The 23,291-nt window shown below is 37.0% G+C and overlaps 2 protein-coding genes across 2 annotated transcripts in view; one reads left to right on the forward strand and one right to left on the reverse strand.

Annotated features, from left to right (window-relative positions):
• DNAH7 (dynein axonemal heavy chain 7) overlaps positions 1–23,291 on the reverse strand; it is a 116,694-nt gene that overhangs the window by 2,027 nt on the left and 91,376 nt on the right. Inside the window, exons 51-62 of the mRNA XM_074872743.1 lie at positions 21,052–21,178; positions 19,694–19,888; positions 15,453–15,545; positions 10,096–10,272; positions 8,961–9,122; positions 8,002–8,202; positions 7,009–7,170; positions 5,265–5,450; positions 4,409–4,546; positions 3,438–3,668; positions 2,237–2,389; positions 241–418 (exon numbers count right to left, since the gene is read on the reverse strand). Of these exons, the coding sequence (XP_074728844.1) occupies positions 241–418; positions 2,237–2,389; positions 3,438–3,668; positions 4,409–4,546; positions 5,265–5,450; positions 7,009–7,170; positions 8,002–8,202; positions 8,961–9,122; positions 10,096–10,272; positions 15,453–15,545; positions 19,694–19,888; positions 21,052–21,178 (2,003 nt within the window). The remainder of the gene's footprint in view (positions 1–240; positions 419–2,236; positions 2,390–3,437; positions 3,669–4,408; positions 4,547–5,264; positions 5,451–7,008; positions 7,171–8,001; positions 8,203–8,960; positions 9,123–10,095; positions 10,273–15,452; positions 15,546–19,693; positions 19,889–21,051; positions 21,179–23,291) is intronic.
• LOC141945018 (baculoviral IAP repeat-containing protein 5.1-like) lies at positions 11,295–14,611 on the forward strand. The gene is made up of 4 exons (XM_074872350.1): positions 11,295–11,432; positions 12,461–12,570; positions 12,893–13,007; positions 14,417–14,611. Exons 1-4 carry the CDS (start codon positions 11,295–11,297, stop codon positions 14,609–14,611), a joined length of 558 nt encoding a protein of 185 aa, XP_074728451.1.

The raw sequence follows: 23,291 nt of genomic DNA on the forward strand, positions 1-23,291 counted from the left end.
TGTTGTGGGAGGCTGAGTCCTGTAAGGAGTGTCATCTTGGTGGTGTTTTATATCTGCATACTAATCCAGAAGGTGAACTAATCTCAGCAGTTCTTAAGGACTTTTGTGCATCTCATGGGGAGCAGCGCAGTTGTGTATGTTTTCTAGCTGAACTCATTAACTGAATTGCATAACTCTGAGTCTGCAAATTAATGTTATCTTCTGAGTACATCAGCAAAGACGTGCCATGCATTTACTTACCATCTTCAGGAGCAATTTCATATTCCTTATCTTCCAGCACTTCATAGTCAAATTCTAGTAGGTCTATTGGAATGGTGTATTTTCTGGCATAGTTCTGCTGGGCACCTGTTAAGAATGCTTGAGTGAAGAAGAATCCTGAAATCCAGAAGACTGGTGGAGTTCCATTTTCATACCACATCTGCAGCAGCAAAAGAGAGAGGAGGAGAAAAAACAGCCTTTCCTTTTTTTTTTTTTTTTATTATTTAGGAAAGCAAATACCCTCTAGAACAACAGCAGAAGTAATTTCTCCCTTTGTGAATCCAGGATTGTCTTTTTCTTTTCTGAAAGCAGTGAAACTTTGGATGGCTGCCATGTCTTTTTAAAATGTCACTAACTTCTGTTTTAAAAAAAAAAAACCAAACAAACAAAAAAACACCCTCAAATAAAAAAACCCCAGCACTGTTGTCTGGAAGTACTTAGTTTATGTGAATGACTTTGAGTAAGTCTGTTAAACATGCATCATCCTTGTAAGTTCACCAAATGAGTGTTCAATTCTCCTTCTCTCCTTTGTTATTGAAGGCTGTTCAGCATTCACCTTTGTTTCTCTGTGCAAATGACAGATTTTTTGCAGGCTGTTTTCTCTCTGAAAGGGTCATGTTTCCCTTTCAGGGCCAAAGTCACATTGTCATAAGTGTGTACAGCAAGTTGAAGATGAGGAGGGATGATTTCCTCATGAGGAGGATATGTGGCCTAATTAATTAAACTTCTGTTGATTTGGGGAGGGGTGTGGGCAGGGTTTTATTTTTGTTTGGTTGATTTTTATTTTTTTTAATAACTTACGCTGTGGAGACATCTCTATCAAAAAGATTTTTAAAAATGGCAAAATTAATTGGATTTGGTTGTAAAATATGTGAGGTCTGTTGCAATGGTGAATATTTACTGCATGCAAGAAGACCTTTTTCTGATTTTTGCAAATACCAGTTTTGAATAATGTCTGAAAAAATTTTGCTACAGTTATCCACTGTAGAGAATTACAGTGAAGACAACTAAACTAGTTGTCTCTACTACTAAGTAGTTTTCCTCCCAAGAAATAAAAAATCATCCTCTTAGCTATTGGCAGTCCTCTGTACAAGTTTAATTTCTGTCTTGGATTCTGTTCAAGAAATGGCACTTTTGTTCTTTACACTTCTGTCAGGCTTGCTACAGATGAAAGCAGAAGGTACTGAGGTGTGTTGACTGAGTGATGTGTGTCCAAAAACATAAAATAGAGGTTCTCTGGAAATGCAGATTTTGTGAATATCCTCCTGGACCTGATACTGGATGCTTTTGATTTTTAAAAATTTTTTAAAAATTTAGTTATATTTGTTTCTAGATCTTTTGTCTTGAGACCTGTTCTTACTGCAGGTATGGAGTAGGCAACCTGATATCAGATTGGTCTTCTTCAGTTGATTGAGATTACTGAGCCACAGAATGGTGCTGAGACTCTAGATATTACTCATTTAAAGTCAGTTTTGGGAATCTGGACTTGTACAGGTGAAGGAACCCCACTGATTCTCCCTAACTCATCCATCTTTCTTCTCCAGCACCCTACTGAAAGCTTGGTATTTGATTTTAACATAAGATTTTGTGTTAAAATGTTTTACTAATTTCAGTTTGCTCATTGGAAAAGAAACTCAACAGTATTTTCCTAAGTCATTAGCACCATCAGATCTGTGTGCAGTTTAAGAGGCCCTTAGTAAATTCACTTCAGAAGGCAATTCTGTCATACAGTAATACTGACGTACTGCAGCTGTCTTCGTGAGGTGTAGCTTTGTGGCAAATTGTAGTGCTTTATCAGATGCTGTGATGAGCAAGTGGCTATATGAAACATGCACAGATGAACTGAACTTGACCTGTTAGTTATTCAGTGGAAGTAATTTGTGTGTGTGTGTGTTCACTTGTGGACATGTCACCTGACATCAATAGACAAAAATAGTAAGTGGCTTTGAACAAATCCATGTAAATGGGGATTGCTTACCTGTAAGAACTTCAGTCTGCTAAGGAAGTCAGTCACATAGCTGCCAAGAGGCTTGAGGCTTGGGTAAGACTTACTCATCCATAGTCCTGGAATTTTGCCTTTCAGAATGCTGTTTACCACTTCTTCCAGTTCAGCAGACATCACTACTAGCCCCTAAAAGAAATTTTGGAAAGGAAGAAATCGACATACTTTGCTTAACAGGCTTGCTTTAACTATTAAGAATCAACATAGTGCTCTGTCCAACAGATGTAGTGAACTTCTAGCTAAGTCAGACAGGAGCAACACTGAAAACAAGCATAATGGACATCATGGATTTCATTAAAAGTTACTGCGGTCTTCTGTCTGATCCGGTAGTTAGTCATACATTGGTCAGGGGAAAGGTCTATACCCTCTTTTGGAGAAAACTGCTCATATTGGAAAATTCTCCCTTGCCATCCTTTCTCAGAAACATGGTCTTCCCAGAGCACTTCTAAGTTTTACTAACTGTAAATGCTCCTTTTTAATATTATTTAAAATTTCCTCAAAACTCTGCAACATTGCTGCAAGTGCTTTATTCTAAAGCGTCAAACTTCAGCTTGTAGCTTGGCTTTAACGGGGAGAGGAGTGGGGTTTGTGGGGTTTTGGGGTGGAGGTTTTTGGGGTTTTTTAAATGTCTTGTCAGCCTTGAGCTATAATAGGATAAATAAAAAATTACCCAAACAGACTTCTTCCTGTTTTTTTCTCTTTTTAATTTTTCATGGCTATAGCTTTTGATTACCACTGGGAACAAACATTGAGTTGGGACTGTGATATCTTAACTGGAATGCTCAGTGGCAGTAATTCGCTGTTTGAGGTGTTTTGGAGACCTGCTTTCATCTGTAGGAAATTGTGTGAGGTGCTTCAGCCTTTCATGCTAGTGAGGCAGAAAACCAGATGTGAACCTAGTTAATGCTTGTCCTATTTGTTAGCAGATCTGTAGTTTAAAACATTCTGGTTTGGTTTCTCTACAGTAGGCACAATAGTACTTTTATATTCCAATGTATTCGTATCAGCTTTAAGATACAGATCAATAAATCATTTTGGAATCCAGATTCTTTAAAGTGTTTGACTGACTGATCTGAATCAGACTTCAGGGTCAGTTCTCTAAGGTACTTGCACTGATAGCTCAGAGATTGAGTATAGGTTCTAGGGTATATCCCCTTAAAGGTTATCTTCAGCTCACCTTTATTGCTTTCTGGATGTTAACACAGGAGTCCCGTATTGTCTGCAGTAACTTGTTAAAGCGTCCCATCTCTTGGACAAGCACAGTGTTCATGCTTTGAGTATAAGTGGTTGGATATCTTCTCATTGCTGCTTCAATGTCAAAATCTGGAGGAAGTTTGCTCAGGATGTCACCTGTGACTTCATGAACAACTTCATCAGTGGATTTTGCACCACCACCAGATGCCCGAGACTAGAGAGAGCCAAAAATTTCAATTTATTTTGAGAAAAAGAAAGAGGACTTAGGAGAGTGAGTAGTTAAAAGGCAGGAAAACAGAGCTGTTATAAAAGGCATTGTTTAAAAGATCGTTACAGGTCCAATATTCTTCCCCTGTGATTGAAATTCATTTGTTTCAGAATTTCCTACATTATTACAATAAGTTATTAGCTTAGAACTAACAAAATCTGTTTTCCTACAGGTTTGTGTCCTCTCTTTTTCCCCGCCCCCCCCCCCCCCCCCCCCCCCGAAATCCTGCTTCCACTGTAAACCAATCTTTCTCCCCCCATCTCTGATGTACCCATCAGCACCACTGTCTGGCCAGGTGCTGTGAAAGGGCACAGAGCAATGTGAGCTCTGTCTCGCTGTCCCTCCATGTCCCTCTTGCTCTCTGTATTCAGCTCTTCATTTTCCTCATGAAGCTTACAGGAATAGTATAGTATCCCTAGGTTGTACCTGGCTTACAAACTTAACTGAAACTGTCCAAGAAGTTGAAAATTGTTAAAAGCTGGAGGGAGTAGAATATACACAAACTAATTGTACGAAGTTCTTACGAAGACAGTCATGAAAAATACAAAACCAAAAAAAGCCTTAAAAGATTCTTAAGTGGAACATACAACACAATAAGGTACAGTAAAATCTGGAAAAAAATCTGAACATATTAATGAAGAGAGAGTAGAAAGTTACGGTAAGATGGTGTGTGACTTACTACATACCTGTGTAAGAAGAATGTTGTCAAATAACAGTTGTGTTTCTGACTGATCCTTGGTAATATCAGCATTTTCATTCATTCCAAATATCTCTGGGGAAGGATTCAGTGGAAGTGTCTTTGTATATTCAATATAGCTTTGGTACTGAAAAAAGGAATAAAAAGAAATACTCTAGACTTGAGATGCAGAAATAGCCAAACAGCCCCTCACATGACAGGCTGCAAGCTGTGTCTCAAAACCACTACAAACTTTCCTAGTGTAATTAATACAATGTGTAAACTAAGATATAAAAGGAAATGCAGGGGCTGACTGTGCCTCACAAATTGCTTTGGTTCATCCTCTTACCCTGAAATCAGGATTGGCTTTGCTTAAATAATTTCTGACAAAATTTCTGACAGCTGCTGGAAATTCTGTTACAAAATAAGATACCTAGTGCAAGGGACTGCAGCCCCTTTCTGCGCCCACTGCTTGCCCAGTTTCTGAAGGTATTTTGCTGACATGTAACATAACTCTCCTGTGTGATAAACTGATTACTGCGTCCTTTCAACCTCCAGCAGATATGATCAACTAATTCTCTTACGCCTACTTTATAATGCTTTTACCTTCAGCAGGCTGTTTCTCCCTTATTGTCCCCTAAGTGTGCTGACTCACATAAAGCAAAGTCAATTTAGTTGCTAGTGGGTTTTTTATGTCATTTCCATTTCTTAGAAGTCACTGAAACAAGTCCTAATAGAATGTGAGATTAAGCCACAAAAGCAAGCAGTGACAGCAGTAAGCACTGAGGCATGTATCAGTCAGTAAAGATGGATCTATTTTTAAAAAAAATAAGCTGTTGGTAATTCTGTTGTTCTGCAATACTTACATCTCCTTCAGGAGGAGCAAAATAGAGGCCACTTGCATCAAATTTATAATCTACATTTGTAATGATTTCCGAGGAAAAGAACATGTTTAGAACACTACGGAGCGTACGCCGATCCCAGTCATCAGTGACTCTGCCACCATAATTACATTCTCCAGTCATATAGCGAAGAGCATCATATGGCACCTCCTGAAAAAAGGCAAGACAATGATCTGAACTGCAGCCTAGTACTTCTCTGGACAGCCATATGGGCATTACTGTAATTTGTTTGGAAGTCAACCAGAATTCTCACTGGAAAGTTTAAAAGCTGTTATTTATTTCTGCTAGTTCATGCTTGTACCATTGCTCTCCTGATCCTCAGATACTCTAATAATCATCCATCAAGTCACCCAGCATTGCTTCTTTTGAAGAATAATAGCTCCAAAAATTTCCATAGTAATGCAGCTGGAACTCCCTGAGTACAAGTTTATGGAAAACCTCTCAAAAATTATCTCTTTTGTTTGGCTATACATACTTCTAAAATAAATCTATGCTGTCACAGGGCCATAGCTGTGCTCATAAATTTTTACTTATTTGTTTTTTTTTTTTAGAAAATAAAATCAAACATGCTTAAAGTGCTGAGGTTGGTAGAAGCTAGAATCCTCTTAGGTGCATAAAAGGAATAACTTATGAGTGAGAAGAGATAAATTACTTACAGCATGTCCGGGCAAGAGTGGGTGATATGCTGAGAACTGGGATAAGGCAGACCAGTTCAAAAAAGTCTGTTTACTATGTACAAGTCATTATCTTTGAGGAAAAAGAATGCTTCCCTCCCTGCTAGGCACTACATTTGCTCTTAAGCTTTGGTCATATAAGGGGAGGACATCCTCCTCAGACCCGCCCCCCCCCCCCCCCCTTAACTCTCCCACAGGAAACGAAACACACACCTTCATGAAGTTGCTTTCTCATGCTGAATCACAATTTACTTATTAACCACATTGGTAACCAAAAACACTCTAGGCTGACAGTGGTTTGGAAAATAATACCCCCTTCCTGGTCCCAACCATAACTTTTAGCAGATTCTGGCTATAGCAGGTTGCTTAGGAAGCTGGAACATAAAGAAGTGTCATGTATTGCTAGCAAATTCCAGAGAGGCTTCTATGAAACAATGCCTAGCTCTGCAAACAGGGAAGAAAATGTCATCAAATTTACACAAAAAGTTCATGGTTGTTAATCTGCAACAATCCAGGGTCTAGTATTATCCCTATCATTGAGTAAATCCCAGTTAGCAATTAAGGGTTTTAGTATGATATTTTATAGCTTGCAGTAACATTGCCAAGAACTGAATCCACAGTCCCTGCCTAGAGACAGGATAAGATTCCAATGAATAAGGCAATTATATGGAACAAACGCTGCTTTCTTTTGCATGGCAGAACTAAACTGTAATTTGAAAGTTTCCCATATTAGTTATATACTGATCATGCTACACTCGCCACTTAAAATTAATGTAGTTGATTAGCACCAGTGGAATAATCTCCCCAAGAGGTGGATTCCCCAGCACTGGACAATGCTTTTGCCAAGAAAAGTTGGACCAGATGATCCCTTCCAACCTGGGATTCTGTGATTCTATTGCAAGTGGACCTTGGTTTCTAATTCACTGCCCCCACTAAACTGTTGCCGTGGCAGCACTCAGCCTGCATCAGTAAATGCCCTAACAGTCCTAGAAAGTGCAAGCAAGGACCAGTGACCGCTGTGAGCAATTCTATACCTTGTACTGGTCGAGGAAGATGTGCATCTGCTGCACGCTGATGCGCAGGTCGGTCTCATTGAATTCGTATGGAATGTTCCAACCCAAGGGCCCAAAATTCCGCCTTTCTTGCACCAGCGCATGGAAGAAGCAGAGGCCATACAGCAGTGTCTTGAACTCAGCCTTAAAACCAAATGCAACACCATTAATAATTCATGGCTGGTTTAAACTGTTTCATTTTTTCTCACATACTGCACAGCAGTGCTCTGAGTCACTCAAAACCCAGCATCTCCTGCTCTGGTAACAAACATTTTCTTGATATACAAAGGCCTTCATCAGGAAGTCATCAAACCATCGTAAGCATCAGTTCTAAATATTCCCTTAAATCAGGGTGAATCCTCAAAGCAATTTCATTTTTAAATCTATATATCCATGTGTATGTAATTAATATACATGGCACATACAACTAGGCATATAAGACCATGAAGATATGCATTTTTTTTACACCACTGTATTATATAAAACATTGTTTGCTCAATATTTCTTTTTTTTTCTCACTATCAAGATAGATTTCAGGCCTTTAAAGAAACACTTCAGGTAGGAACTTTTGTTTTGTTTTTCATTTGAGACCATTTGGCAAAGTATATGACCTCATTTAGAAGAACTACATTAATTATAGAAAAATAATGTAAAATAATGTAAAATATGCTTGCAAACAGACATCCAGTTTATGAAAAGAGTGGCTAAGCTTTTTCCCAGTCTTACTTTTTTTTTTTTTTTTTAACTAGAGAGCTGTATTATTAATGCCATACCCCAAAATCTCAGTTGAAGAAGTAGGAGACAAACAATAAAAATTAAATTTACTTTACTACTACCAGTAATCAAAAAGTTTCATTGCAGTGGAAGACAACTTTTTAATTTAGGAAAGGTTTTTTTTTCCCCCCAGAGCATACATACACAGTCATCAGGGTCTGCTTTAACTGATTTACAAAGTTACAATACAACATTACTAACAGGTTTTTTGCAGCTGTTGAAAAAGTCAGGATCAGATATTGGATCCATCAGGTACGAACGAATTATATTGGCCCGTAAACCTTTTGGTGCTTCATTAGTCATCTTCACTCCGTTCTGAAGTACAGACACCGGGAACGTGGCAGATGGGTAACTGGTGAGCCAAATTCGGAAATCTGGATGTGTTGTATCAGGGTTTAGCTCCTATAATAAACACATATAAAAACAGGTAATTGGAAGACACAGTAGATTAATACACACCTCAAGTGTTTTTATTAAAGCATTTTTTTTTTTTAAGTGGGAAAATATACCAGTTCAAAGCTTAATTTCTCAAATGCTTATATGTAATTATAGTGAAAGTCACAGTTACAAATGACAACTTCCACAGCTGGTGTATTTTTTATTCAAGACTTTAGTATTTTGAACTAAAATTTGTCTTCTCTGTGAATGTTTGTGGAATATATGAACAAAAGCAAGTGCAGGCTCTATACCACAAGAGCAATGGAATGTATATTTTGCCCATTTACTGCAATGACTGTCATACAGCTGTTCTGGGAAGGGCTATAATAATAATATGTATACAACAGAAATGTGTTAAGCTTATTAAGGGGGGGAGAAAAAGAAATAAATACACACCAGTACCTCTTTGGAAACCTATAGCTGTTCAAGACCAAAATTCCTTGACATACTGGCTTTCTGCAGTAATAGATATAAGATGAAAGCTTTTGGCCTAAAGAGTGTTGTAGCAGCTGAAATTTACTGTTCATGGAATGGGCCAGACCCACGTTTGTGAGCACTTTCTATTCCAGCAGGCAGAAGGAAAAAGACAGAATCAATATATGCTGATTACCCTTATATAACGGAAATCATCATGAAGTATGCTAAACTGGCTTTTCAGTTGCCTGTATGTATCAGACATGCCTTCAAAATTATTTATAAGAAGATGATAATACTTTATTTACCTCACAGACTCTTTCCAGTATTGGCATCCATGAACTTGCTAGATGGCAATTTTGCAAAACTATCCATGTTCCTTCCTTTACTGCCTTCTCTATCATTTTCATGGCTATCGGGCCTTGGCCTTGACCAAGTGACAGAGAACTAAGCTTTGTATCACCATATCCCTGCATATAGAAAGCATATTATAAGTAAGAATAATATTGCATAAATACACTGAACCTTCTAGTATGAGAGTTCACATCTATATGTATTCTTGAAATATTCAATGTACAGTATATTTTAAAATACAGTTTAAATCTTTTTTTCATGTCATTCCAGCTGACTAAAACCTCTTATCTATCTTTCAGTGAAAAGCTCCAACTACGCATCCATTTAATCCAGAACTGTAAAATTCTGACAGTTTCAAAATACTCCAGAAAACAGTATGCTGCTCTTTAAGGATGTAGACAACCTTCTATAAAATGCAGGATACATTTGCAGCTTGGTGGTTGGAGACTTGAAGTATGTCTGTCAATTTCCAACAGCATGGAATTCTGACAGAATAATAGTCAGGAAATGCAAGAAATACATCTTACCAGAAAACAGCAACTTTCTAGTATTACAACAGTACTCTTGTACATAAGAACTGATTAAGGCTGTTGGGAATTTTTTGTTTTAAATGCCATAATAATGACAGTCAAAGCCAAAAAAATCCATATTTGAAGTCTGAGGTGTAAATGACACCCAAGATCCTAAGGTCCTATATTACTACAGTGTTTTTTAATTAATATATTACACATAATGCTTATTAGAAAAAAAACCCAAAACCACCACATTTTCAGATAACATGCTTTACAATGAACATTTATAACATTATGGTTTTGTTCCTTTTTTCCATTTTCCATTTGAGATTACACAAACTAATAGCTAAATAGATCATGACATCACATTATAAAATACACCAAAATATTTAAGATACAATTTCTTATAAATAATAGACAAATTATTAATTCCTAAAAACAATCTGCTTACTTACATTAGTGCTTTGTGGCATTTCAACTTTTACTTAAATGAAGTTACTTGCTTCATACAAACATAGGTGCGTGTCCACACACACAAGCATCAACTATATTAAAAAAGTCTGGAGATATACAATACCTGATCATCAGCAAACTTAACAAGGGCTGCCAAGGGGTCGGCACCAGGAGAAAGTATGAATATCAGTGGTGTACAAGAATGACTATCAGAAAATGCTTTTGACAAATCAAATGGAGGTGGCTCAATAAATGGACGGCCTAGGTTGTGAATGATAAATTCCTGCACCATTGGTATTATCTAAAAAAAAAAAAAAAAGAAAAACTAGATTTAAAGTGTCCTGGTTTTGTGTAAGCATTAACACATATTACTCTAAACATTTTTATATAACTTTCAAGGATAGTCCCAGAGGAATAAATGATTGTAAATCAAGGCAAAAAAGGTGCTCTAAGAGGTCTGAAAATGGAATTCCTATGCAAATGATCCTTACTCTCATTTCTGTCACCATATCTGGACAGACTAATGTGCTGGTATAGGAAGCTGGAAATTTTTCTGCACTTCATCTGTATTATGGAGAGGATTTCAATTCTGCAGTCTCATAATGCAACACCTTTCAAATGTGTTAAGATCTTGGCTTAGAAAACTGCTGTGTACAGCAGTCTTGTACACACTGGTGTTTAAACTTCCTACTGAAGTTAACTGGGCTCTGTACCAAAATGAGAGACAATTTATAAAATGACAGCTTAATACTTTCATCCTGTAAACCCTTACAGATATAATTCTTTTAAATATCACCATTCATTCTATCTCTGGAGACATTCTAGAATATTTTACAATAACCACCTCCCCTTTAAAGAAATGCAACAGTATTTGCAAATGTGATACTAAGATTTAATATCTGAACACAAAATTCAAGAAACACTAAAGGTTTCAAAATAGCAGTGTTAATTGAATCACTTTGGTCACAATCAATATAATATTTTAAAAAAATTGTATGTAAAATTGCTGTCTTTGTAACTAGAGTTTTTAACTTGCATTTTTGACATCTGAATTATAGAATTTGTAATTTTCATACTGCATTAGCATAGGTACTTTCAGTTAATAAATATATAGGGTGCTGAGTACACAGAATGTGACACGGGAAGAAAAAAGTCCCAGTAGCTTCATTCCTCTTGATTGTCTTGATCATAAACTCACTTGTGTTTTTACTTACTTCCAAACTTACCTTGCTTTACAGGTGCAATGTGTAACCAATTAGTACAATGCCTTAAATTTGAGAGCAGGAGGGAGGCTCTGGGCTATCCTAATTGCAAGCTTTAAAGATGGAGATGCTCTTGAAAGAGCTTGGTTCAGCTTCCAAGCTCTTGGGTGATTTTAAGGATATGTATGAATATGAGAACCGTTTAAAAACCTTCACAAACTGGCCTTTTGTAGAGAATTGCAAGTGCACTCCAGAAAATGTAAGTATGCCTTTTTTTTTATATATATACTGTGCCTGAATGTGAAGCCATTAAGTATATTTATGTTCAAGACGAGTTGTGAGCTTCTACTAAGCCTGAAGAAGATGAAAAGTTGAATACTCCAACTTTCCTCTGTTCCCTGCTCAGAAATACTGTAGTAGGATGGCTGGCTTCTGCATGTTCAGTTCACTAGTCTAAGTACAGAATTGAATATAGTTACTTTTCTTGTTTTAATTTTTTTTGTTCTTGTCACTTAAAAGTTAGTTTCTTGTATTATGTAGTCTTTCTGATTGCAAATTTTCATTCATAAAAAAGCCTACATTAGAAGAAACGAGTATGCATCAAGCAGGAAGGATTAAGTGGCAGAATGATCACTACTTAGAATTCAGAAATTGAAATTATTTAAATTTTAGTCCCTGCAGGGGATTAATGTCCCTGCAGGCTTTGAGTTGAACATTAAAAAAAATATACCCCTGACTTCTACTTTGGCACACACATGAAACTTCCAGGCTGGATCTCAGATGAGTTATACTGCAAGAGTTGAGAAGATGTGAAGTTTGATAACTGAAACAAACTTACTTAATTTTTAGCGTTCTCTAAAGTGACAGGAAAACATAGAAGTTAAAGATGTGGCATTGCACACAGCTTTTATTTAAAGGTTCTCTATGTCCATGGTCTTATGCTATGTTTTTTCTCTGAAAATATTCTTTAAAGTCCTGGCTATGGCAGATCTCACACGCTGCTACTGAAATGCCAGTTATCTGGTAGAACAAAGCTACTCTGGTAGCCGGCAGACACCACAGCTATGCAGAAATCTGTTCAGTATTCTAGCCTATTCCTTGTTCCTTTACTAGTTGCTTATTTACCTACTTGCAGTCCTCACATTGAAAATTTATTTTACAGCCTGATCTGTGCTGATAGACATTGTGGGGAAAGGCATTGTTTGCAAGCTCTCAGAAACAGTTTGCTGATGTGAACATGCGCAGTGTGTTGGATGAGGCTCTAAACTTCTAAACTGTCACCTGCAGATGGCAAAGGCGGGTTTTGTCCACTGTCCAAGTGCAAATGAACCAGATGTGGCAAAATGTTTCTTTTGCTTGATAGAACTGGAAGGCTGGGAACCAAATGATGACCCATGGTAAGCACAGATGTAACAATGTTCTTGAAGTAAACCTCTTTGACAACATCCCCTTACTCATTATAAAATTACCAGTTTCTCTGTAACAGCTCACAAAACTGAAGCCTACTGAAAGTTTATCTCAGCCAGTAACTCTGAAGTAGTTCGAGTAGCTTTTATCTGAGATCCACTAAAATCTGTTTCGTATGTTTTCTGTATGATACTTTTTCTACTGATAGACAGTAGACATACTGAAGAGACCTGTCTGTTAAGATTTCTTCATCTCTTGTGATGTAACTTTCATGGGTTTAATATCTGTTCTTATTCTGGGTTTATGTTGCAGGGAGGAACACACCAAACGTCACAGCTGTGGCTTTTTATCCCTTACGAAGCCCTTTGATGACCTGACAGTGGAGGAGTACTACATGCTGGAGATGACACGGGTGAGAACCTTCCTTGTAAGTGTTAACCAAATAATCCTAATATAACATTTAAAGCTAGAATGTAAACAGGAATTTCCATCTCTAAGACTTCCAAGCATCAGCAAGGAGTGATTGTGTAAGGCTAGAATGTGACTTATTCTGAAGTAATGATTTACATGCATTATTGACTAAGAAATCTGCACCTAAACACTTCTCAGTGTAGTCTATTGTCTAGCATTTGAAGGAAAACCTCCTTCAGAAATGTTTTTCCAACAACTCATTACAGAAAAAGAAATCTTGGGTGCAATAATCAATCAATCCAGGAAGCTCTACAATGAGCAGCTCTCTCGTTCTCAGGAATAATGAACAACACATGTGAAAAAACAAAATTTGACCAGACCATTGCTTCAGATGCCCAGTTTTACATGTAAAGCAGTCTAAGCTTTCAAACTTGAAAGCCCACTTCAAATGTTTTATAGCTATCCAGTTTTATTCCTATCCACTTCTGGGATTTCATGCATGCCATAGTGTTGACATATACAAAAGCACACAAAACTGAGATGCTTCAACTAGTTGATCCAGATCAGCTGATCCTCACTATATGACCCCTAATCCTATGGATAGTAAGAATCAAGTGAACCAACTCCCTTGATGAGGTGCAGTAAAGGTTCTGCATCTTACTTCCTAGTGGGTTTGCACAAATAAGATCTTTGCCTTCTTGATAATGTTCCATATTGAAAATAGACCTAGTGAGTGTCAAGGTTAATTAAGTTCCCTATACAACAGACTCAAGTACATAAAAATAGGATCACATGCTGCAGTGGGAGAAGTCTGTTATCTTAAAAGGTGGACTAAGAGTGAGAAGATGATGTTATCTAACCTGAACAGTTAATTTAGAGTGCTGTTCCAAGGTACAAAAGGGGTCTTGGCCATAATATTACTTTATTTCTAAGTACAGCATATAGAAAACTTGAAGCAGCAGCTTCAAGTGGGGACACTTTGCCCCCAAGAATACTGTCACCAACAGCTTGGAGGGCAATGCACTAGGGCAGATCCCAACAGATCCTGAGAAGCAAGATCATGCCTCTTCACCCAGAAGAAAATCAAACTGAAGTCTCCCTCCCTGATGTGATTTAAACAGCAGGTTCACAATTTACTTTAAAAGAAAATGTATACTAGACATAACCGAAAACAGTCAATGAAATAAGCTCTGCTGGCAAGGCTGGTAGAGGAGTTTCTGAATCAAATGGGGGTATGCATATGAAATATCTGCTAAACAGCTCTGCAGCATTCATACAGCAGTATTGCTGGCCACAGGCAAAAGTAGACTTCTAAGCTAGAATTAGTGGCAGATCAGTGGGGTTTTGAGGATCTAAGTTTTGAATAAAGTTGAAATACAGTTAAATTGTTCAATTGAAAGTCTCAATCTTTTGCTTTGCTTTAAGTGCAAAACTGGCAGAAGTATAATAAACTCTTTTGAAGAAGAAGTCACTGCAACTAGGCAGCGTCTTGTGGATAACTTTGTCTCCAAGCATCAGTATACACCACCGCCTCCAGTGCCTCACCATGACAGTCCATCTGCCCAACATTCTGAAAGCTCATCCTGCCAGTCAAAAAAATCCACGAGAAGTGAAGTGTAAAGTCTGACTCTAAAAGTTTCTCTTCTTTATATGGTACAAACATTCATATTCTTTTCTGAGTACTAATATAAAGCTAAACAGCTGTGTGAGGAAGTGTAGAGAATTCCTTTCTTAGGCTCTCTGGAACAGAGGTCATAACGGTTTATACTAACTCCTATTTTTAACCATGTGCTTTGTCATTATGGCTAGATGTGGACTAATAGTAGTCCCACTAACCTGTGAATGTATGAAAAATATCTAAGCAAATACTTATATTCTGGTTTTAGTAGGTTGACTTTTTTGGAATAAAGATTCACAACTTTGAGCGCCTATTGTGATATGTGCCACATTCAAACCTTACAAGTAAAGATATTCAAATCAGAACAGTTTCTGCATCAAAACACTCTCCATAGAACAAAATGGATCTGTGTCTCTGCAATTGCTAGCTTTAAGCACCTACGTTATCTACACTCCTTCTTACCACTAAATTATCTTCCCAGATCAGACAAAATCTACCATAGATAGTGACATCCATCAAAAAGGTTACATAAGCAAAAAGAGCAGGTGTACTGACAAAGGAAAGTCATAAGGTTTGTAAGAGAGTCTCAAGGAGTAAGAGCTCTGGGACTTTTGGTGTGTACACTGAAACTTAACAAAAGCTAAAGGCCTACCCTTCTTTAGAAGCTTTTTTCATTACAATTTCAAACTTGCTGTTTTTTGGAAATCATTAGTTCCTATTTTCCTTTATGATAGGCTGTTGTAGAATAGCTGTAGACAATACAGTTGCAATGCACACTTGCAAATACTTTTGGTTTCCAAGATGGACAGATGTTTTTGAATAAGGTGAAAGTTTTGTACATACTTTGTCAGGTCTCAAGCAGCGAATGATAAGCATCCTTTGGAACTCCCCCAACTTGTCTTGCCATTCTGCAGGAAAATCCTCATGCTGGGGTTCCTAAAAAAATATGTATTTCAACATTCTTTAAAGCATTTGAGAATTGCCTATAGTGAGAGCAAATTATCTTTTAATGTGACACAACAATCCATGACGTATTTTTTCTTAATCTACAGAAATGGGGTTGACATGCTTAAAGCTTTTTTAAAATAAAACCAACTTTAAATACATGTTTATCTAAGAAGCTTCTCTTACAGCAGAGAAGCTATAGTAATTTTTGAGTGTTTAAAAGATGATAACCCAAGGTTCTTCTCTAGAAAGTGGAGAACAATGACAAACACATTACAGTATTACATGATGACTATGAGTTAGGTTGCATCCAAATGCAGAAAATGAGTGCAGGAAGACGACAACTGGAAAACTAAACAACGTGCCAGAGGACTTAGTTTGTAAATGGCCTATGTATAATCCAGCTGTTATGTTGCTGTTGCAGTTATATTGGGCACAGCAGTTGTTGTGTGGCATGTTAACTTCTTATTAGACTGAAGTACAGTGTCAGCTAGGTATGCCTTTCTGAAAACTGGTGTTACAGCTCTGCTGCTGAGCCTCTTAGGCTTGTAGAGGGCTGGGCACAGAGGTGTGCAGACAGACCTGTGCAAACTGCATTCTGAGCAACTTCGCTTTAGCAAATCAAATCACGATGGAGCTCATGTTCTGCTGGGGATCTGGAGCCTTGCTCCCTCCTTCCCTAACTTCTAGGCACTTAGTTTCAGATTGGAATCCAGAATGCTGCATTATTCTTGTATTAATATATGGGAAAAATAGGTACCTCAGAATGACATCTCTAACAACTGTTGAAGAGTTTAGCTAAGAATTTACAAGGTTTGTAGAAAACTGAGTGAATTAGGAAACACTGAGGAGTGAAGGTTGCACTGAAGACTGAATTGAGTTGTGCTACTGTGCCAAAAACTCTTCACTTCTCTATGAGAAAAGATGCAGCAGTAACTTTGAGATTAAGGCAGCCAGCTAGAGGAGAACTGAGTTTCAGTCCCTGCTCCAGGATATGCAATACAACTTTAGATAAAATACACGGAATCCTTGAATTGGGGAGTTGAAGTCAGGTCTCCCCTATTTTTGGAAGCAACCTGATCTACAACAGTAGGAGGAGAAAAGTGCATCTCAAATTCTATTGAAAAACATTCATATTCAGTGTATGGTTGCTGATGACAAAGTGGCTTAAGTGCCACTGATTTTGTACCCTCTCTTTAACTCACATGCATGAAACTGCCCTGTATTTAAATTTGTGTATCACTAACAAGATAGGAAAAAGAGCTGGTTGCATATTACTGAGGATAAACTACACTGGTGATAAAAAAATACAGCTATCAAAAAGGAATCTTCCCCAAGACTCATTAAGTAGCACTTTCAAAATTCTAGTGCATTTACGTGAAAGTACTAGTATTAATGATAGATAGGTAACAAAAGTGTTTTCACACAAGAAGTAAAAGGCATAGCAAATCTTGCTATGTGATAAAGCCATTCCTTTTGATCTAGCACTCAGAGTTCAGTAACTGAATGTTCCTGGCTCCAGTGTTGCTGTTTATTAGATTCTTTGTAAATTAACTGATGACCTGATTCTATAGATCTCATTTTATTGAATGCCACTTAAATGAAGGAATTTCTATTTATTTCAGTTTGGCTCTGTGAATGCACAATAGCTATCGCACACACCTTGAATCTTTACTTCTGAAAGTCAGCACCTTTCATTTATATTAGGCATTGCTTTAAAAAGCTATAATCCCAAAGTGCATAACCATAGTCTCCTCCCTCAAACTCTTGCAAACACCATCATTTCTCTGTTCATTCTTCCAAGCAACTATTTCCCAAAGAAGAACTAACCCCCTGAACATGCTGTATATTTTTGTAAATGTCCAAGGAAAGCTTTATCTCTGCTGTTTGCCTGTTTCCTGCAATCTGGACAACTGAAGGAGCTGCAGCTGCTTAGTTTCTTTAATGTCTCTTATCATACGCTTAGGAGCATTTCCAACCAGAAACCCATTCGTTTCCTCTCTGCATACTTTAAGCCTATTTTTTAAAATAGAAAGGATTTCTAAATCCTTTATGCTTAAAACGAATAAAACACACAATCTTTTTGAAATGGGTGTAAGAAGTCCTGGGTCATTTGACTGAATATCAGTGATAAATTTTCATCATTTAAGTTAACAGTGAGAAAAGTGCTTCAGTGGACTAGCACAAATAGACGGTATTATCTGAACATGAAAGTGGCTATGGTCAGATATGGTGCAAGTAGGAAAGAAGGATAACTCTTAATCATTTGTTCAGGAGGTATGTGTATGTTGAGGACTTTGCATATCAAGAAGCAGAAGGAGGGAGAGTATGATAAAATTAAAAAAAAGGAGTTCATAGTAAGATTAAAGATGAAGCAAGTGGCCAAATGTGGAATAAAATTCATCTGAAGAGCTTAGATTTTAAAGAAACAGTGATCAAGTTAGATAAAGACAAAGTAAGTGTCATGGTTTAATGCCAGCCAGCAACTAAGCACCACACAGCCGTTTGCTCACTCCCCCCTCAGCAGGATGGGGGGAAGAGAATTTGAAGGGTGAAAGTGAGAATACTCATGGGTTGAGATAAGAACAGTTTCATATAATTGAAATAATGATAATATGGTAATGAACAGGAAAATAACAAAAAGAGAGAAATAAAACCCAGGACAGACAAGTGATGCTAATGAAAACAATTGCTCACCATCAACCAACCAATGCCCAGCCAGTCCCTGAGCAGTGGTTTCCCCCAGCTGTATATGCTCAGCATGACACCATTTGGCCTGGGATAGCCCTTGGGTCAGTTGGGGTCAGCTGTGTCCCCTCCCAACTTCCTGTGCACCCCCAGTCTAGTCACTGATGGGGTGGTGTGAGGAGCAGAAAAGGCCTTGACTATGTATAAGCACAGCTCAGCAGTAAAAAAACATCCCTGATTTATCCACACTGTTTCCAGCACAAATCCAAACCTGTGTTGGTTTTGACTGGGATAAAGTTAATTTTTTCCATATTAGCTTGTATGGGACTATGTTTTGGATCTGTGCTGGAATGTTTTTGTTACTACAGGGATGTTTTTTCATTTTTGTTAATCCAGGGATGGATTTGTGCTGGATGTTTTAGTTACTGCTGAGCAGTGCTTACACAGAGTCAAGGCCTCTTCTCCCTCTCACCCCACCCCACCAGTGAGCAGGCTGGGGGTGCACAAGGAGTTGTGAGGGGACACAGCCGGGACAGCTGACCCCAACTGACCCAAGGGCTATCCCAGACCGTATGGCATCATGCTCAGCATATAAAGATGGGGGAAGAAGTAGGAATGTGGGGATGTTCAGAGTGATGGCATTTGTCTTCCCAAGTAACTGTTACGTGTGATGGGAGCCATGCTTTTCTGGAGATGGCTGAACACCTGCCTGCTGATAGGAAGCGGTACATGAATTCCTTGTTTTACTTCGATTGCGCGCATGGCTTTTGCTTTACCTATTAAACTGTCTTTGTCTCAACCCATGAGTTTTCTCACTTTTAGCCTCCCAATTCTCTTCCCCATCCCACCATGGGGGTGAGTGAGCAGCTATGTGGTGCTTAGTTGCCTGATGGGGTTGAACCACAACAAAAACACAGCCTCACGCCAGCTACTATGAAGAAAATAAACTCTGCTCCAGCCAAAACCAGCACGCCAAGTCATTAATGCACGTATCAGGTCACTGTGAGAAACGCATTGTGAGAAACACTGTGGGAAACACAGGTCTCCCGAATCCATTCTAGTTTCTCTACATGGCAATAATTGTTTTTTTACACTTATCTAAGAAATCAGCATACTACATAATAGCATGAAAAGGCATCCTCAAAGCATGCTAAACAAATGTATAGACTGACAAGGGACAGTGGTTGCCTTAAGTTTAGCAAATTTCACTGTCACCTTACCACTGCAGGTTTTGCCTTTTTTCCATCCAAATTAAATCCAAATCATGACTTGCTATTCAGAAGGCACCTGACAAACTGGCAATAATCGACTACTACACACCATTTGCTTAAATATTTACACTCATATACGTAAGAATATACCATGTAAAATGAAAGCACTTTCTTTTCCCTGAATAAATATTTTGTGTGTTAATTAGCCATGAATGCAGGTAATCAGGAATGTTAACATACCAAGCTGTCATATACCAATTTCCATCCATCCTTCAGTCGTGTAAAATCCTTACGAATGTTTGTGAAGCATGGCAAATCTTCTAGTCGACAAATTTCATCCCATGATTTTGGAGGAAGCCAGGTACATGGATTAGAAAAGGGATTGTCCAAACCTATGCCTCCAGTCAACAGAAATTTCCACTCATTCTCATCAACCTACAATGAAAAACACTGCTTTCAGGACTAAATAAATAAAATCTGTTTTAGTACATTATGTGGGAAATCAGTACATTTACCTCAATTTTTGCATTAGTTGAAAAAGCTTCTATACAACTACTAAAAGCTTATTTCCAAAGCATTCACTGTCTGGTTTTCAGTTAAACATGAACGTAAGGAATAAAAAAACTCTAAGATATGAGCCAATTTAAAGATTCATCTGCATTCCTAACTTGGGGAATGAACAATGTTAACTGATTAGATTTTTAGACCCATTCTTCAAATCCCAAAGTGTTGAAGGAAAAAAATACTGGACATATTTCAGGGAACCATGCACCCTTTCCCTATAAGGCAAGTCTAAATATGAAAAAGAAATATCAGCCTATTACATATCTCATTCCTTTCTCAGTATTCCTTTATCTCAAAATTTCTTTGATGTCTTGAATTTCTAAATTGAAGTCCCTGTGAATGGGAGACCAGTGTTCCATGATTATTACTGTCAGTTCTTCAAAGAATTCACTTCTATGTATTCCCTGAGATAAAAATTTTAAAAGTTTCTATATTACACTGACACAACTCCAAGCAATCATTAAGTACTGTTTTGCAGATGATACGGTTAAAAGGTGTCTATTTTATTATGAGTTGAAAAAATCCTGTAAAGAAATATTTTGTAAAGAGTTACTAGAAATTAATAGAATTTAGTTGGTACAAGCATTTGATTTTGAGAAATTCTGTGCAAAAATAAACACATTTAGCACCTTAAGTGAGAAAAATAAGTAGTTTCTTAAATCAATGGTTACAATTCATTTTGATATGCTCTTAGAACTCTGAATACATTACAGTAAAATTTTGCAGTGCTCGCTGTAAGAATAACATAGGCTGGGCTTTGGTTTAAGTAATGTTTAGAAAAAAACTGTTATCATCTAGCTCAGTGTTGCCAAACCTGTTTGTTATATATTTATTTTATTCTAGAGAATCTTTTTCAATGCTTATAAAAATGCTTTTAAAATGAAAATAAAACATCACAAAATTGAGGCTTAAGTAATATGATTACATATAAACCTATTTTTCTATTCTTATCCTGTATGTTCATATTACTGATAGTTTGTATATGTAGTTTAATATATATCATATCAAACTGCAAATTATTTTTAATTACTGACCAATGTTTCATATTTCAGGAGATTCACAGTTAGACAAAGAGAGAAGAGCAGCTTGTCCTTTTCAAAGAGGGAACGACAGACATTGACATAAAGTGAGTAAGTAAAATGATCCTTGAGAATCTTCAACCTACAGGTATTGAAAAAAGAAGAACCTTCCATTAATATCACTCTAAAGAGTGCACTCTGGAAACCTATTACAAATCATTTAGGTCTCCTTTGTTCTAATAAACTCTCTGGTCAATTAGCCCAAAGCAATCATTAAATGCATGTACCATTCTGTGAGTGAAATAACATAAAAAAACATTTAAGTCAAATTACATCTTAGTAACACTTGATTTTCAGAGGAAGTGAGAGGTCCCTTTTGGGAGAGGCAGAAGAGAGCAGCAATTTTAAAATTCATTCTGAATGTAAATACCAGGGCCAAAATCAAAACAGTCCATCTTTAAAGGTGATCTGAAATATGTTTCCCATTCTACGGAGTATTTTCCTTAATACACTATAATACAAATATATTTAAAACTCTGTGATTTATTATAAATAATTTCCTTTAAACACAAAGCAAGGAGGCCATCTACTGTTTTATAAGGGTTTAAGTTTGAATACCTCGAATACCTAGTCAAAACAAGGAAAAGTCCATTCAGGTAGTTAGAAATGCATTGTCTGAACTTGCACAGCTACTTCAAATACTTTTTTCAAGGTAGTAATAAAGATGTGGAGAGGTGCTATGGCTTTTTTCCAACTACCTAAGTCACCGTTCCCTTGGCAGGGGGCTACCTGGAGGGTATTCCTGCAGTTGGTGATCATTCAGAAACCTGAATGTGATCTATAATTGAAAAGTGGAAAGTTTTTGACAGAAGATCAAGATTGACAGCAAGCTATGTTGTTTGACCAGTGTCTCCTTTTCAGTCGAGTTTCAATCCGTTTTTGTTTTCTTCTGTTCAGCTAATAAGAAATAGACCATTTTTAATAATATTACTGTAATATAGAAATGTTCCTATTTTTTTATTAGCATTTTAAGTCCTTTCAAAATTACTGATTCCTCATAAGTTAAACAGATGTACATACAATTTATACAAAAAATACTGACACAAAGATGGCCATGGGACAAACTGTAGACTTTTTTCGAGTTACAGAAGTAACATGGTTTGTATGAGAAAAGAATGACCAAAAAACAATCTCAGCGCAGAGCTTGTAGTAAAAAATGCCTGACTAATGAAGATAGCCCAAGACAGTCTTATGTGAATTATTAATTCACAGAGAATTTTCTGTGTGTCTGTCTTCCTCTGCCTTCACTGGGCAATATTATCAAAATGGGCTTCCATCAATCATTCCCTGGGAATGCATACTGTCAGCTGATACAGGTCCTATATCTTTATATTTCTGCTGACAGAAAGGTTCTGAATCAAAACAAGGTTATTTTATTTATTGCTTACTTTAATTTAGGCACACAGGCATACTGGGGCTTTCTGACATATAAAAGAATAAGATTTAAAGTCAAAGAGCTAGGTTTATAGAACATAGATTGCCTTATTGGTAAAAGGCTACCTTGAATTAGTTTTAAATATGATACCAAAATATTAAGCTATGACTTAAATAATTAGTAGCAGTATCTTTGAGAAAACAGTTATGCTAGACTTAGATTGTCCAGACCTTGACTAAATTCTAATGAAAAAATAACCTTCATAACCAGTATGCTACTAAACTGAACACTGCACATTAAACTACACACTAAGTGCTACCTTACCAGGTACTACAACTTGTATTTAAATAAATATGTATTTAAAACAGTAATGGATAATTCAGAAATTGCCATTTGCAATATTAACTAGAAAAATGTTCTATATGAAAATTGGGAGAGTAGTTTCCCTCTCCTATCCTTTGTTCTTTTGATGAACAGGCAAGTAGCTAAGTAACAGAAGCAATGCTCTGTGATTTGAAGATCAAATAAAGCCACTAAAGTAGCATTTAGTAACTGATGTGACAGAACACTGGAAAACTTTCTTTAAAGAATCTCTGTGTAGATAATTCACTTCAAGGGTGAGTATTTGAATATTTTTAATATTTTGAATAATCCTAATGTGATCATAATAGTGAGGTCCACCACATGTAAAATCAATTCAGATCATTAAAGATTGCACAGTTTCTCCTGTTCTCATGAACAAGCTGGAAGAGGGAGGGACACTTTAAGTATAAAACAATAATCAAACTGTATTTAAAAGATGGTTGGGTTAATAATTACT

The sequence above is a fragment of the Strix uralensis genome, chromosome 6 (genome assembly GCF_047716275.1).
Source record: "Strix uralensis isolate ZFMK-TIS-50842 chromosome 6, bStrUra1, whole genome shotgun sequence".
NCBI classification, from domain to species: Eukaryota; Metazoa; Chordata; class Aves; order Strigiformes; family Strigidae; genus Strix; species Strix uralensis.